The 17706-nt window shown below is 40.7% G+C and overlaps 2 protein-coding genes across 5 annotated transcripts in view; one reads left to right on the forward strand and one right to left on the reverse strand.

Annotated features, from left to right (window-relative positions):
- cacnb3a (calcium channel, voltage-dependent, beta 3a) overlaps window positions 1-12459 on the reverse strand; it is an 80701-nt gene extending 68242 nt beyond the window's left edge. For all 3 annotated transcript variants that reach the window (XM_062053930.1, XM_062053929.1, XM_062053931.1), the window contains exon 1: window positions 12118-12459. In XM_062053930.1, coding sequence (XP_061909914.1) covers window positions 12118-12183 — 66 coding nt within the window. In that variant the 5' untranslated portion in view covers window positions 12184-12459. The remainder of the gene's footprint in view (window positions 1-12117) is intronic.
- Window positions 12173-17706, forward strand: part of adcy6a (adenylate cyclase 6a) — a 272247-nt gene continuing 266713 nt past the window's right edge. Inside the window, exon 1 of one of the 2 annotated variants that reach the window (XM_062053918.1) lies at window positions 12173-12460. The gene's annotated coding sequence lies outside the window, so the exon portion shown is untranslated. The remainder of the gene's footprint in view (window positions 12461-17706) is intronic. The other variant, XM_062053921.1, reaches the window with a different exon arrangement.

The following is a 17706-nucleotide window of genomic DNA, read 5'->3' on the forward strand; positions in this document are numbered from 1 at the left end:
ATGGGGTACGCCTTTTAGGGGCCCTTTTTAGCTTTAGCGGTGCTACACTATCAATGGTGTCGCGCAGGGCGTCATTAAAGTTGTTAGTGAGGTCATCAATGGAGCCCACATAATTTGGGAATGGTGCCATTACCGAAGGCATTTGGTCAGTAAGAGTCGTCGTTGTGGCAGCATTAATGTTGCGGCTGCTATAGTAGTTATTATTATTATTATTAGTTTGTTGACAATGAGTCAGAACTTCAAATTTTATAAGGTAATGATCGGACATTACTTTAGTGTACGGGAGTATCGTAACTTTAGAGGTGGTGACACCCCTGACAAGCACTAGATCTATCGTATTACCGTTGCGATGCGTGGGTTCATTTATTATTTGTGTAAGACCACAGCTATCAATTATAGTCTGGAGCGCCACGCATGGAGGGTCCGATGGGGTATTCATATCGATATTAAAGTCCCCCATTATGATTATATTGTCGGCGTGCGTCACTAGATCAGCAACAAACTTTGAGAATTCACTGATGAAGTCCGAATAGGGCCCAGGGGGGCGGTAGATAACAGCCAGGTGGAGAGGCAGCGGTGTGACAAACCTCAAAGTGAGCACCTCAAACGAGTTATATTTATTATTTAGGTTAGGTGTAAAATTATAGTTTTCATTGTATATTAGTGCGACACCCCCTCCCCTTTTAAGAGGTCGGGCAACATGTGTATTGGTATAGTTAGGAGGAGATGCCTCATTTAGCGCAAAAAAATCGTCTGGTTTGAGCCAGGTCTCGGCGAGACCAACGACGTCAAGTTTGTTGTCTCTAATGACTTCATTAACTAATAACGTTTTGGAAGATAATGATCTTATGTTTTAAAAGCCCATATTATAGGTAGTGGGCTGTTTTGAGGATTGTTTGTTGAAATTATCCGAAGTAGCAATATTAATAATGTTGCGTTTATTATGCGTAGTGCACTTTAAATAGTTTCGACCATATCTAGGAATTGATACAACGGGAATATTCAGATTGTTCGCTTGATGTTGCGATAAACTGAACGCATCATAGTTAGCTACCTCAGTACAATGTATGTCTGCCTCTGACACGGTCACAAAAGAAAAAACATTATGTGAGTTGTGTTTTATTCTAAGAGAATTGCTATGTGTGCAGGGATTATCCAGCCTGGCGCCGGCTAGTTCTAGTTTAAATGGCTTCTTACCCGGAGACTCTACGCTTCTTTGGTTAGCTTTTCCCTTTGTTGTTAGCCACGCTCGGCATCCCCGCTTCTGCTTCCGCTCACACCGCTTACGTCGTCTCCATTGGCGGTCACCGCTAGCACTTGACTCCGCTGCTACAAAGGCCGCTCGATGTAGCCCGCGAAGTATTCCCATGCTAGCGAGGAGGTCCACCGTACATGCATCTTTCAGTCTATAACGACCCGAACCATCCACATCCAGAATTGTCTGTCGGTCGTATGTGATCACAGAGTGTTCACGCTTTGAGCCAGCCATGAAATTGACAGAAATGACGGGTGTTTTTTGCCAAATCGCTCTACACTCCCAAGAGCGTTAGCAAGCCGCTGCATAGCAATGCGCCGCCATCTTGTTATTACATATATACAATACAACAATACATATATTACATATATGTATTGTTGTATTCAGGCATGTGATTTGACCACAATGAAAAAGACTGAAAAAATTTCCGGGGGTCTGGGGGACGAAGGCCCCCAGCCAGGTCCAGGGCGGTGCCCTGGTGGGAGGACAAGGGGGGCAACGCCAATTTAACATGCTAAAATTAACAAAGACAGCACCATTTGAAGAAAATATTTTAGTGTTTAAAGACATGAAAACTTTAATAGAACATACATAACCCAATTATCCTAATGAATCACTGTATATGGTTCAGTCCCAACAGTATTTAGTCACTAATATTTACATCTTGTGTTCATTTCACATCCACAGGTGTCACATTGATCAGTGTTATTATCTACAGTTTATTTACAGTATTACCACATTACTTCAGTTCATGTAATGTAATGTAATGTAAACATTTCATTCTTTTCGCCAAAATAGGATATACATTTATGAAAATAATTAAACATGTTTAGTATTGTTTACTCATATTTGAAAATAGGAAATAATAATAATGTGAGGACACTGACATATTGCATGAAACAAGTGTGAAAATATTTACCTTCAAGATTGTTACACCACTGACAATAGTTTCAACAGACTACATAAGAACTTAATATTACAAAATAGTATTATATGCAAATTTATTTCAAATAAATTGTTAACTGGAATCAATAATGCGACTCTTTGAATTTCTGTAATTTCATAATATATTTTCACGTGGCTTTTTATTTTTAGAAAAACCCATTTATATTTCGCTAAGCAATAATTGGTTACTATTTAAAACAAACATGCGTATTTCGCAAGCAAATATTTTTTAGCTTACCTCATTATTAACAACCCTGTCTGCAACTGAAGTGGGTGGATCTTTCCTCTCGATGTCTACGGCAGTTGTCGATGTAAACAAAAGATGAAGTCTGTAAGGTTTGCTCACTTTCGGTTGACATCCAAAAGTACCAGCTAGTGAAAAGTTTGTTTTCCTTGCTTCAAGTTGTTTCATATGTTTTTGGCGTTTCGCATGTACTTCCAAAGCCTTGAAACCTTGTGATCCATAGTCAATATTATCATGACACCACATGCACAAAACCTTTCCGGGACGATCGATTTTCCGAATAAAATCACCGAACAAAGTCGTAACTTTCTTCTTACCAACAGTATCAGTGATTTCCCTTTCCATCCAGTCCCATTGAAACTTATTTTTGACATGTTTATCAATTGCTTTTACTCGTAAAGCGTCCTTTCTCTCGAGAACCGACATCGTTTACATATGGAAAATGGCCGTAATAACCATTATGAATGATGACGTTATTAACGTCATCATTCATAACAGATGTCCTGATTGGTCACAAGGAAAATATCGACCAATCAACTACGACGTAATATAAACTACGTCTCGAATCTTGATTTAGGGTCGGAAAAAAAACGGAAAAACGGGAGATAATTTTTTTTCTTCCCGAGATTAAAAAAGACGGAATTCCGACTTTAGACGGAAAAATCACATGCCTGTGTATTTGAAACAATTGTATTGAGGTTATTGTTATTGTAAAAGAGGTTGTTAATATCATTCATTATCAATAGTGCTATTTCTATTGTTTTTTTCTAAGCTCCATTTGTAGTGTAATAATGTTCATTGTCATTTCTGTTTTATTAATATATACTTCACTAACTGCTTCTTTGCTATCACTTTTCGTATCATATTTGTACATATCGTATTTGCTGATGTTGTTCTGTTGTTGTTGTTGTTGTTGTTGTTTTTGTTGTTGTCTCTCCGTGTTCTCCCTGCAATTTCTCCCTCTGTCTTCCTTTTTTTCTTCTTTCTATCCCCTCCTCCTCCGGTCCGGCTGCGCCAAACATTAAATAAATCAATTTTAAAAAAGTCAAATACGAATAAGGCAACAAGAGAAGTATCCCACACTTCTATTTTGTAAAGTAAATGTGTACAGCAAATTTGGGCATCTACATCAACAATATGATTTGCCTGAGTGGCTGGATAGGACAAAAAAAAAAGAGCCTCGGCTCTGTACGTCACCGCTGCACGGCAGCATGTGGAGGGGGAAAAAAAGTACCGATATTTTTCAAAGGCAGTATAGCATAGTTTTGAATTCATTAGTACAAATATACCCGAGGACCTATGCTTGAATCCGCCATTTTTAATCTATGTACCAGTGTTTGTAGTCTGCATGTTCAACCCAAAGGGAAACATTTATTTATTGGTTGTATTAACCAATACAGGTCACTACACACACCTCCAGTCTTGTCTAAAGAACTAAATAGTGCCTGGCTAACTTTTTAGTTTTGCGGCAATGTGACTTCAACTGGGAAGAAGTATATCTTTGAGTGCGGCAAACACTTCAAAGAGTCCTGCTTCACAAACCTGCTGCAATATAAAGATGTATTCTTTTTAAAGCTACTTTTAAGGGCGCAGTCGGTAACTACTATTTATGGCAATGGAGGAGACCCTGAAACGTAAAGTAATAACACAAGATTGTCAATTTGAATGATACGCGGGCAATGTTAGTTCAATTTGTAGTGTAGTTTATAGCTTAGCCTTCTAATGTAAGACAACAGCTTCACCAACTGACTCTGGCTCGTACATACAGTATATGGTTGAATGCTAAAGTAAGTCGCTGTTGCCATTCATGTTGCAGCTCAAAAGTTGACTATACTTGGAATTAGGGCTGGGCGATATGGCCTTTTATTAATATCTCAATATTTTTTGGCCTTGTCACGATACACGATATATATCTCAATATTTTTCCTTAGCCTTGAATGAACACTTGATGCATATAATCACAGCAGTATGATGATTTTATGTGTCTACATTAAAACATTCTTGTCCATACTGCATTAATATATGCTCATTTTAAACATTCATGCAGAGAGGGAAATCACAATTAAGTCAATTTACCATTGATTGATTGATTGAGACTTTTATTAGTAGGTTGCACAGTGAAGTACATATTCCGTACAATTGACCACTAAATGGTAACACCCGAATACGTTTTTCAACTTGTTTAAGTCGGGGTCCACTTAAATTGATTCATGATACAGATATATACTATCAGATATATACTATCATCATAATACAGTCATCACACAAGATAATCATCAGGGTATATACATTGAATTATTTACATTATTTACAATCCAAGGTGTGGGATGTGGGGAGGGGGGTTTGGTTGATATCATCACTTCAGTCATCAACAATTGAAACAGTGTAGGTCTGACTTGGTAGGATATGTACAGCAAGTAGTGGACATAGAGAGAGAGAGAGAGAGAGAGAGAGAGAGAGAGAGAGAGAGAGAGAGAGAGAGAGAGAGAGAGAGAGAGAGAGAGAGAGAGAAAGATCAGAAAGCATAAGAAAAAGTATCTACATTTGATTATTTACATTTGATTATTAACAATCCGGGGAGGGTGTTAGTTTAGGGTTGAAGTTGCCTGGAGGTGTACTTTTATTGCGGTTTTGAAGGAGGATAGAGATGCCCTTTCTTTTACACCTGTTTGGAGTGCATTCCACATTGATGTGGTATAGAAAGAGAATGAGTTAAGACCTTTGTTAGATCGGAATCTGGGTTTAACGTGGTTAGTGGAGCTCCCCCTGGTGTTGTGGTTATGGCGGTCATTTACGTTAAGGAAGTAGTTTGACATGTACTTCGGTATTAGGGAGGTGTAGCGGATTTTATAGACTAGGGTACCAAAACTGTATTTATTAAACAGTTATTAAGCAGTGGCACAAATATTGATGCAATTTCAAAATAGAAAGTGCAAGATTGTCCGAGATATTTTAAAACAAGCTATTAGTGCACTTTTGTGCATCATGTCACTAAGATGACATATGAAAACAACACTAAATGAAAGTGCACTTTTTGTACAGAACGCCACTACAATATTTTAAAACAAATAAAGTGCACTTTTGTGCATGATGTCACACAAGATATTTCAATAACTGTCAAATAAAAATGAGCTGTATAATAGGAAATCAAATATATGTATATGTCCTTCGCTATGTGGTAGGTTCCTGCGGACGTTATCTCCGTCTGTTGTTGACTATTTTTTTCATACGGTGTTGATCTGGAAATGGAAGACGCCAGGCTCAATTGGGTCAGTGCTGGTTGCTCCGACATTTCGTGGGTGTGGCATCGAACGGAGATGTTGACATGCGGAGTTTTAAGCACTTTTCATTCTCTAGCGCACATATGTCAGAGTCAAGGCCCGCGGGCCATATCCGGCCCGCGAGAAGGTTTTTTACGGCCCTTGGGATGATCTTGATTTATTATTAGAACCGGCCCGCAGACCGCAGATCTTTTACACGCACCAAGCGGATGCCGGTCCAAGGTTCCGAAAGGGGGCGAGCGGCCCGCCGGGACGCGCCTGCCGGCCGAAGGGCTGCAGCCCGGCCGTCAGTCGCGGAGCCCGCCGTGCCACGCGCGCCAAGGGGGCGGGCCGAAACCCGGCCCCGAGGCCCTGAGACTTCTGCTTTGTTTCCCCAAACCGCGCGTCACCGCCGGGCCCGCACCACCGTCGGGCTGCAGCCCGAGCGTCGGTGGCGGAACCCGTCATGTGCCGCGCGCGCCAAGCGGAGCGGGGGGGTCAAGCGGGCCGAAACCCGCAGGCCACCCCCTCACCACGAGGCCCTGAGACTTCTGCGTTTGACCCCTACGCGCGGCCCGTCGGGACGCGCCCGCCGTCAAGCCACGAGGGCCAGCCGTCGGGTCGCGGAGCCCGCCGTGCCACGCGCGCCAAGGGGCGGGCCGAAACCAGCGGGGGGTTTCGGGCACCCAACTCGCCTCCCTCCCACGGAGGGAGGAGGGGGGTTTAATGTGAACATTACTGTGCAATCACATATTTAGAGTTTTTACTCAATTCAAGTTTAAAAGTTAAAGTTTAATATTTGTTTTCACTGCATGTTACTTCTCCTTAAACAAAGTGTTGTTTTTGATTTATAGATTTTTGCACTTTATTTTATTGTATTTAAATTTAATTATATTTTAAAAATATTTCAGTTGAGTGGATGATAGAAAATTGCTATTATTGTTTTTTTCTTTGAAGTAAATTTAGCCCACTTTTGCTAAAATAGAAAATATAGGCTACTGATGGTGCCTTGAATACCGGTTTCTTTCATTTAATGTTCATGTTATGGGGATTTTTATATAAAGGAAATTTGTCTTTTGTGTCTGTTGAAAATTAAAGATTACTGACAGAGCCATAAGAAAATATTGCTTTATTTATCTGATCATATTGGAATATATTTGTTAGGTTTTCAGTAGGTTCAATTAGGTTCACTAGACTATATGCGTCATTTAAAAATTTTTCAATGAACATTCGAACAGTCCGGCCCTCGGCTTGTAGCTAAATTTTTTATTTGGCCCTCCGTCCATTTGACTTTGACACCCCTGCTCTAGCGGGTGACATTTCAAATGATGCTACAAATTAGCAGTGGTGCTAAGTTGCTAACACTTTTGCCGCATACTTGTTTAACATCTTCGCGCTTGAAGCCAAACAACGGCCAGACGATGGACACGGTGCGGTTTTTCTTGGGAAGTAATTCTTCCTTCATTTGTTACCAGATTTGCACCTTCTCTCTCTCGTATTACCACTCGCACCTCTTCGCTAGCATCACAGCTAACGTTACCCATGCTGCTACCTCTCTGCTCCGCGAGGGCGTATGACGTTGCACGTGCGTCAGTATGTGAGGTATGTAAGAAGGTGCGCTTGTTTTAAAGGCCTACTGAAATGAATTTTTTTTATTTAAACGGGGATAGCAGATCTATTCTATGTGTCATACTTGATCATTTCGCGATATTGCCATATTTTTGCTGAAAGGATTTAGTATAGAACAACGACGATAAAGATCGCAACTTTTGGTATCTGATAAAAAAAAGGCTTGCCCCTACCGGAAGTAGCGTGACGTAGTCAATTGAACATATACGCAAAGTTCCCTATTGTTTACAATGATGGCCGCATGAAGTGAGAGAGATTCGGACCGAGAAAGCGACAATTTCCCCATTAATTTGAGCGAGGATGAAAGATTTGTGGATGAGTAAAGTGCAAGTGAAGGACTAGTGGGGAGTTGAAGCTATTCAGATAGGGAAGATGCTGTGAGAGCCGGGGGTGACCTGATATTCAGCTGGGAATGACTACAACAGTAAATAAACACAAGACATATATATACTCTATTAGCCACAACACAACCAGGCTTATATTTAATATGCCACAAATTAATCCTGCATAAAAACACCTACGTGTTTGTTATGCTAGCTCCTCTGCTAGCTCCTAGCTCCATAGAACACGCCAATACAATTCAAACACCTGATCAACACACACAATCACTCAGCCCAAAAGACCGTTCACCTAACCCAAGGTTCATAAAGCTTATATATTTTTAAAAAGTTACGTATGTGACGCGCACATACGGTCAAGCTATCAAATGTTTAGCAGCCAAGGCTGCATACTCACGGTACCTGATATTCAGCTGGGAATGACTACAACAGTATATAAACACAAGACATATATATACTCTATTAGCCACAACACAACCAGGCTTATATTTAATATGCCACAAATTAATCCTGCATAAAAACACCTACGTCTTTGTTATGCTAACTCCTAGCTCCTATGCTAGCTCCTAGCTCCATAGAACACGCCAATACAATTCAAACACCTGATCAACACACACAATCACTCAGCCCAAAAGACCGTTCACCTAACCCAAGGTTCATAAAGCTTATATATTTTAAAAAAGTTACGTACATACGCAAAAAAAAAGTTGCGCACATACGGTCAAGCGATCAAATGTTTAGAAGCCAAAGCTGCATACTCACGGTAGCACGTCTGCGTCTTTGTCATCCAAATCAAAATAATCCTGGTAAGAGTCTGTGTTGTCCCAGTTCTCTACAGGCGTCTGTGTATCGAAGTCAAAAGTCCTCCTGGTTAGAGTCTCTGTTATCCGAGTTCTTCCATCTTGACTGCATCTTTCGGGAATGTAAACAAAGACGCGCCGGCTGTGTACTGTTGTTGCTGACTTCGTTCGAAAAATACGTCCGTTTCGCACCGACAACTTTCTTCTTTGCTTGCTCAGCTTCTTTCTCCATAATGCAATGAACATAATTGCAACAGATTCACGAACACAGATGTCCAGAATACTGTGGAATTATGAAATGAAAACAGAGCTTTTTCGTATTGGCTTCAATGTATAAAGGCATACCCGTGTTCCCCGGGCTACGTCACGCGCATACGTCATCCTCAGAGGCGTTTCGAACCGGAAGTTTAGCGGAAAATTTAAAATGTCACTTTATAAGTTAACCCGGCCGTATTGGCATGTGTTATAATGTTAAGATTTCATCATTGATATATAAACTATCAGACTGCGTGGTCGGTAGTAGTGGGTTTCAGTAGGCCTTTAAGTCTCTGTGAGAAGGAGAGACAAGAAAGAGTGAAGAAAAGCCTGCAGTGTAATGCCCGCAGCTAAAAGCAACTGCGTGAGAACGTATACTCGAATATCACGATATAGTCATTTTCTATATCGCACAGAGACAAACCCACGATGTATCGAGTATATCGATATATCGCCCAGCCCTACTTAGAATAAGTTATTTTTACTTCTCAAACGACAAATATGGGCACCGGAGCAGGGACGAAGGTTCAGTCAGTGTGAGGGAGCGTGGTTAAGAGGGATTAATTTGCATCTTAACAACTCCCTCTGCCTCTCAAAATGCCTTGATTCCAGAGGCAGCCAAAGTGTGGCTTGAAGATATATTTTCACAGCAAAATCTATGCAAAATTTTGACCAAAGAAACCATCATTACATGTTATGTAGACCAAAAGGAACTATTTTAAACATAGGGAAAAAAACACAATAGGTCCCCTTTAAAGTCAGGTTGACATTACTAGGGACTTAACGATAAATGGTATTATTGATAACCGCGGTAAAACTCTCGACAGTCTGCAACATTCTTATCAGTAATGCATAGGAAACATAAAACATGCAAAATAGTGGGCTTTCTAAAAATGGATCTATGTATTTTAGTTATTTAAAAAAAACATCTAAAGTTTTTCAATTAATCTACAGTTCGAGAACATTCAACAATACCGCAATAATAATGATAATGATGTGATATAATGATAATGTTGGTCTTCATATCGTTACATCCCTACCCGCTACATAGTTTCTGCACGGCTGCTGTAATAGAGCGCACATGAGAGCGGTGGCGTGTGGGTGCCGTTATCGTAGTTCTTTTCTTGTAATTTGTATTAATGCACATGTAAAAGTGCAATTTTAATGTTGATGATGTGCTTTTATAAGAAAAAAAGAATAAAGGGTAAGGCAAGCAGAAAACATTTTTATTTCAACAATTACCCCTATATTACACATTCATGCTATAAAGTGTGTTTTATCCGATTACTCGATAACTTGAATTATTGATGGCTGCAACCCAAGTCTAAATTACATCCCCAGGGCTATTTTCTGTTCATCTTGTTTTTTGTCAACATTGAATATTCTGAAATTAATATCATTTCATTCAAAGTAAGATAGATGTTTGGATACTACACCAAGATAATATGTTGACATTCATCCCATATCATGAAGAACATGGAGAGGATGGTCCTGGAACAACTCCGCCCTACAGTCAAGCCCCACCTGGACCCACTCCAATTCGCCTACCAGCCCGACTTGGAGTGGAAGACACAGTCATCTAACTGCTGAACCGAACCCACACCCACCTAGACAAGCCTGCGAGCAGTGTGAGGGTCATGTTTTTTTACTTCTCCAGTGCTTTCGATACCATACGGCCTGGGCTACTGGGTGTGAAGTTGGAGACGATGCAGGTGGAGGCCCCCTTGGTGTCCTGGGTTGTTGATTACCTGACTGACAGACCACAGTATGTGCGACTGCAGGACTGTGTGTCTGACAGGCTGGTCAGCAACACCGGCAGGGCACAGTCCTCTCCCCCTTCCTCTTCACCATCTACACCACCGATTTCCACTATCACTCAGAGTCCTGCCACCTTCAGAAGTTTTCTGATGACTCTGCAATAGTGGGGTGTATTGAGGATGGTGATGATGAGGAATACAGGGCACTGGTGGAGGACTTTGTCACATGGTGTGGAAGAACCACCTCCAGCTTAATGTGATGAAGACCAAGGAGCTGGTTGTGGACCTGGGAAGGAGGAGGAGTACTCCGGCGACCCCTGTTTCCATCACGGGGGTCGATGTGGACATGGTTGAGGATTATAAATACCTCGGAGTACACATCGACAACAAGCTTAATGGGTCAAAACACGCTGAAGCCCTCTACAAGAAGGGACAGAGCTGTCTCTACTTCCTCAGGAGGCTAGGATCCTTCAACGTCTGTAAAAAGATTATGAAGATGTTCTACGAGTCGGTGGTGGCGGGCGCCTTCTTGTACGCCGTGGCCTGCTGGGGCAGCGGGCTGAGAGCGAGGGACGCAAACAGACTGGACAAGTTGGTAGAGAAGGCCAGTAACGTGGTGGGAGTGGAGCTAGACTCTCTGGCGGTGGTGTCAGAGAGGAGAAGTCAAGCAAAACTCCTAGCCATTATGGACAACACCTCCCACCCACTACACTCGGACCTTTTGGAGAGAATGAGCACGTTCAGTGGAAGGCTCAGACTGCCTAAATGCAACACGGAACGACACAGGAGGTCCTTCATACCGACAGCCATCAGACTGTATAATGCATATGTTCCTTGACTACACTTAAATGTAGAATATATTTATATATTATATATTATATATATAATATACCATACCATACCATACCAACTTTATTTATAAAGTTGTTATATGTATTACATTATTTATTATTATTCTTGTCTATTGTGAGCGAACTGTGGTGCTAAATTTCCCCCAGGGATCAATAAAGTACTTTCTATTCTATTCTATTTTATTCAAATAGTTAGGATAGACTGACTTACATCAGATTGTGTTTTAGCATGTTTAACGCATAAAATTAAATTGGGGCCCGCATATACTGCCATTTTTCTGTATGCCGCCACTGATGGAAGGAGTTTGGCTGGATCAGGACATGTTATCCTCTGAGCAAAATAACATATTTTGGTGGAAAGTATCTGCAGTGCATTTGAATTGCAGTTTTTTTTCCGAATCAGAAAGTATTAGGGATGTAGCCAGTGTGATGCAGAAGACAGTTAGGCCTCATAAACACACAGCAATAAAGATTTTAAATATTACAGGCCCAGTGTATATGGGCTACAGGTGAAGTAGATCACAACAGTGGTTTTATGCTTCTTTAAAATACACTCAAGTGTGACCAAAACATGAAGAGTAAATAGCCAACACAATTCATAAGCATGGGGAACTGCACCAATGTGATATTTGTGGTTATAAAAGCCCCACACTGCTGATTTGAACAGATTCGGCATCAAAAGCAGACATTTCTATGAAAAAAAAAAAGTAGCTTCCTGCCAAAATGCGACGCCTTAATTTCAAACAATCATTTCATAGCCATCAAAGCTCCAAAAGCACATACCTGGAAATAGTGGGACTGGGGGCCGCTCTCCAGGGCGGATAGCGAGTCTACGGGCGGAGTGGACATTGTGACGGCGGCCACGGAGCGGGGGCGCGGGCAGGACGCGGGATGCACGCGGACATGGGTCAGTGGCGGAAGCAGCAGGCGACAGCAAACACATCGAAATGCGGCCAAGTCGGCGAGCAAACGGTGCCTCTGAGCGACAACACAATGGCCAGGCGATCGATACCACAGCCGTGTACAAGAAGGTGTAACAGAAGCGAGTGAGGAGGAGAGAGGGAGGAATAATGACGCGCCTTGGATACTGAAGCTCCAGCTTCCCACTGCGATCAGCCTGTACTAAGTGAGTCTGTGCCAGGGGTGTACACACTGCTCTACGGCAACGCAACATACCTTCACGCCTTCATACATCTTTTTTTTAAATCTCACATTTGGGGTTTATACTGTGATAAATCATATTTTCTATTGTACATTTTGGTTTTACACGGTGATAAATCATATTTGTATTTCGCATGTTGGTTTACCTATAGGTAGTAATTGTAAATAGCTCAGGTGTTCGCATAGGGGCGCTCAAAGTGCGCAGCCCGGAGGCCATTTTTCCACAACTGACAGCAGGGATATTCAACTAAATTGTATTGGGGGCCACATTGTTTAGTCCGAGGTTTATTTGTCGTGTTTTCTAATTATGTCACTCTTTATTATATTGTGGTATTTTCCTGTTATTCATTTCCTGGTTGTCAGTCTGGTGAAGGGCAGTAACCAGGAAGCACACCTGTTTCAGATGTGCAATTAGGCCTACTTATGCCAGCTGTGTGCTGGTAGTAGTCAGTGTGTGTATGTATGTATATTAGGGCCACAAATCTTTGGCTGTCCCACGATTCGAATCAATATCGATTCTTGGGGTCACAGGATTTTTTTCGATTCAACGCGATTCTCGATTCAAAAACGTTATTTTTCCGATTCAAAACGATTCTCTATTCCAGTGGTTCTCAACTTTTTTTCAGTGATGTACCCCCTGTGAAAATTGTTTTAATTCAAGTACCCCCTAATCATAGCAAAGCATTTTTGGTTGAAAAAAAGAGATAAAGAAGTAAAATACAGCACTATGTCATCAGTTTCTGATTTATTAAAGGCCTACTGAAATTAATTTGTTTTATTTAAACGGGGATAGCAGATCCATTCTATGTGTCATACTTGATCATTTCGCGATATTGCCATATTTTTGCTGAAAGGATTTAGTAGAGAACATCGACGATAAAGTTTGCAACTTTTGGTCGCTGATAAAAAAAGCCTTGCCTGTACCGGAAGTAGCGTGACGTCGCAGGTTGAAAGGCTCCTCACATTTCCCCATTGTTTACACCAGCAGCGAGAGAGATTCGGACCGAGAAAGCGACGATTACCCCATTAATTTGAGCGAGGATGAAAGATTTGTGGATGAGGGACGTGAGAGTGAAGGACTAGAGTGCAGTTCAGGACGTATCTTTTTTCGCTCTGACCGTAACTTAGGTACAAGGGCTCATTGGATTCCACACTTTCTCCTTTTTCTATTGTGGATCACGGATTTGTATTTTAAACCACCTCGGATACTATATCCTCTTGAAAATGAGAGTCGAGAACGCGAAATGGACATTCACAGTGACTTTTATCTCCACGACAATACATCGGCGAAGCACTTTAGCTACAGAGCTAATGTGATAGCATCGGGCTTAACTGCAGCTAGAAACAAAAGAAATAAACCCCTGACTGGAAGGATAGACAGAAAATCAACAATACTATTAAACCATGGACCTGTAACTATACGGTTAATGCTTTCCAGCCTGGCGAAGCTTAACAATGCTGTTGCTAACGACGCCATTGAAGCTAACTTAGCTACGGGACCTCACAGAGCTATGCTAAAAACATTAGCTCTCCACCTACGCCAGCCAGCCCTCATCTGCTCATCAACACCCGTGCTCACCTACGTTCCAGCGATCGACGGAGCGACGAAGGACTTCACCCGATCATCGATGCGGTCGGCGGCTAGCGTCGGATAGCGCGTCTGCTATCCAAGTCAAAGTCCTCCTGGTTGTGTTGCTGCAGCCAGCCGCTAATACACCGATCCCACCTACAGCTTTCTTCCTTGCAGTCTTCATTGTTCATTAAACAAATTGCACAAGATTCACCAACACAGATGTCCAGAATACTGTGGAATTTTGCGATGAAAACAGAGCTGTTTGTATAGTGATACGATGTGTCCAAATACTTCCGTTTCAACGATTGACGTCACGCGCATACGTCATCATACATAGACGTTTCCAACCGGAAGTTTCGCGGGAAATTTAAAATTGCACTTCATAAGTTAACCCGGCCGTATTGGCATGTGTTGCAATGTTAAGATTTCATCATTGATATATAAACTATCAGACTGCGTGGTCGGTAGTAGTGGGTTTCAGTAGGCCTTTAAATTGTATAACAGTGCAAAATATTTCTCATTTGTATGGTCTTTCTTGAACTATTTGGAAAAAAAGATAGGTTTTTATTTATATTTATAAAGGATTTTTGAATTGTTGCTATTTTTAGAATATTTAAAAAAATCTCACGTACCCCTTGGCATACCTTCAAGTACCCCCAGGGTTACGCGTACCCCATTTGAGAACCACTGCTCTATTCATTCAATACATAGGATTTCAGCAGGATCTACCCCAGTCTGCTGACATGCAAGCAGAGTAGTAGATTTTTGTAAAAAGCGTTTATAATTGTAAAGGACAATGTTTTATCAACTGATTGCAATAATGTAAATTTGTTTTAACTATTAAATGAACCAAAAATATGACTTATTTTATCTTTGTGAAAATATTGGACACAGTGTGTTGTCAATCTTATGAGATGCGATGCAAGTGTAAGCCACTGTGACACTATTGTTCATTTTTATTTATTTTGTATTTTTTTTCTAAATGTCTAATGATAATGTCAATGAGAGATTTTTAATCACTGCTATGTTGAAATTGTAACTAATATTGATACTGTTGTTGATAATATTAATTTTTGTTTCTCTACTTTTGGATTCTGTGTCGTGTTTGTGTTTCATCTCAATTGCTCTGTTTATTGCTGTTCTGAGTGTTGCTGGTATTGTTATGGTATTGCTGTGTATTGTTTTGTTGGATTGATTAAAAAAAACAAAAAAGCGATTTTTTAAAAAAGAGAATCGATACTGAATCGTACAATGTGAGAATGGCGATTTGAATTCGAATCGATTTTTTCCCACACCCGTAATGTATATAGATAGATAATATGTCTGTATATGTATGCATGTATGTATACCTGCTCAGTGGCCTAGTGCAGTGGTTTTAAAATGGGAGTACGCGTACCCCTGGGGGTACTTGAAGGTATGCCAAGGGGTATGTGAGATTTTTTTAAAATGTCTGTCAAAAAGAACTGTGAAAAGAAATGCAACAATGCAATAGTCAGTGTTGACAGCTAGATTTTTTGTGGACGTGTTCCATAAATATTGATGTTAAAGATTTCTTTTTTTGTGAAGAAATGTTTAGAATTAAGTTCATGAATCCAGATGGATCTCTATTACAATCTCCAAAGAGGGCACTTTAAGTTGATGATTACTTCTATGTGTAGAAATCTTTATTTATAATTGAATCACTTGTTTATTTTTCAACAAGTTTTTAGTTATTTTTATATCTTTTTTTCCAAATAGTTCAAGAAAGACTACAACAAATGAGCAATATTTTGCACTGTTACACAATTTAATAAATCAGAAACTGATGACATAGTGCTGTATTTTACTTTTTTATCTCTTTTTTTTCAACCAAAAATGCTTTGCTCTGATTAGGGGGTACTTGAATTAAACAAATATTCACAGGGGGTACATCACTGAAAAAAGGTTGAGAACCACTGGCCTAGTGGTTAGAGTGTCCGCCCTGAGATCGGTAGGTCGTGAGTCCAAACCTCGCCGAGTCATACCAAAGACTAGGAAAAAAAGGGACCCATTACCTCCCTGCTTGGCACTCAGCATCAAGGGTTGGAATTGGGGGTTAGGTCACCAAAATGATTTGCGAGCGCGGCCACAGCTGCTGCTCACTGCTCCCCTCACCTCCCAGGGGGTGAGGGTGATGGGTCAAATGCAGAGGATAACTTAACCTAAAGTAGTGTGTGTGTGACAATCATTGGTACTTTAACTTTAACTTTTAATTCATGTACCGGGTCATTGTATTTTATAATGTTTTATTATTGTTATAATTACATAAAATGTGTAAGTTACATGTAAATACCTGAAGGTCGTTCGATGTTTTGTCAATGTGGAACCATTGTCTTGTTGTCCTTCCTACTGCAATAATTGCTGTGACACCTGTCTCTATATATGCGTTGGACACACCTTCCTACTTCCCTTTCGTCCAGGAGAGGTAGAGGTCCATGCGACGACAGAAAAAGTGCATTTGTCTCGTTAAGAACTTAAGTTCATTTTCTTGTTCTGTATTATTATATTTGTGTAGGGGCTCGACCATGGCAGAAATATATTGATAACTACTGTATTCTCTGTATTATCAGGTAGGTTTTATTTCACTGTTGTACGTAACGCCCTTTCGTCCACGATAACGGGAGAGGGGCTCGACGATGGCAGAAATATATTGACAACTATTATATTCTCCGTATTATCAGTCAGTAAAGTGCATCTGAGCGGCAACTCATGGTTTTGGTCGTGTTCCATAAAATCCACACACAACGCAGAGGATTAGACCAACCTGTACATATTATTATTTTTTCATTTTATTTACATTGTGCATATAGGTGTATGTATAGGGTTTCTGGATTGTATGAGGTGTGTGTATGTATATAGATGGATATACAAACCCCGTTTCCATATGAGTTGGGAAATTGTGTTAGATGTAAATATAAACGGAATACGATGATTTGCAAATCATTTTCAACCCATATTCAGTTGAATATGCTACAAAGACAACATATTTGATGTTCAAACTGATAAACTTTTTTTTTTTGCAAATAATCATTAACTTTAGAATTTGATGCCAGCAACACGTGACAAAGAAGTTGGGAAAGGTGGCAATAAATACTGATAAAGTTGAGGAATGCTCATCAAACAGTTATTTGGAACATCCCACAGGTGAACAGGCAAATTGGGAAGAGGTGGGTGCCATGATTGGGTATAAAAGTAGATTCCATGAAATGCTCAGTCATTCACAAACAAGGATGGGGCGAGGGTCACCACTTTGTCAACAAAAGCGTGAGCAAATTGTTGAACAGTTTAAGAAAAGCCTTTCTCAACCAGCTATTGCAAGAAATTTAGGGATTTCACCATCTACGGTCCGTAATATCATCAAAGGGTTCAGAGAATCTGGAGAAATCACTGCACGTAAGCAGCTAAGCTTGTGACCTTCGATCCCTCAGGCTGTACTGCATCAACAAGCGACATCAGTGTGTAAAGGATATCACTACATGGGCTCAGGAAGACTTCAGAAACCCACTGTCAGTAACTACAGTTGTAAGTGCAAGTTAAAACTCTCCTATGCAAGGCGAAAACCGTTTATCAACAACACCCAGAAACGCCGTTGGCTTCGCTGGGCCTGAGCTCATCTAAGA

The sequence above is a fragment of the Entelurus aequoreus genome, linkage group LG07 (assembly GCF_033978785.1).
Source record: "Entelurus aequoreus isolate RoL-2023_Sb linkage group LG07, RoL_Eaeq_v1.1, whole genome shotgun sequence".
Classification (NCBI taxonomy): domain Eukaryota; kingdom Metazoa; phylum Chordata; class Actinopteri; order Syngnathiformes; family Syngnathidae; genus Entelurus; species Entelurus aequoreus.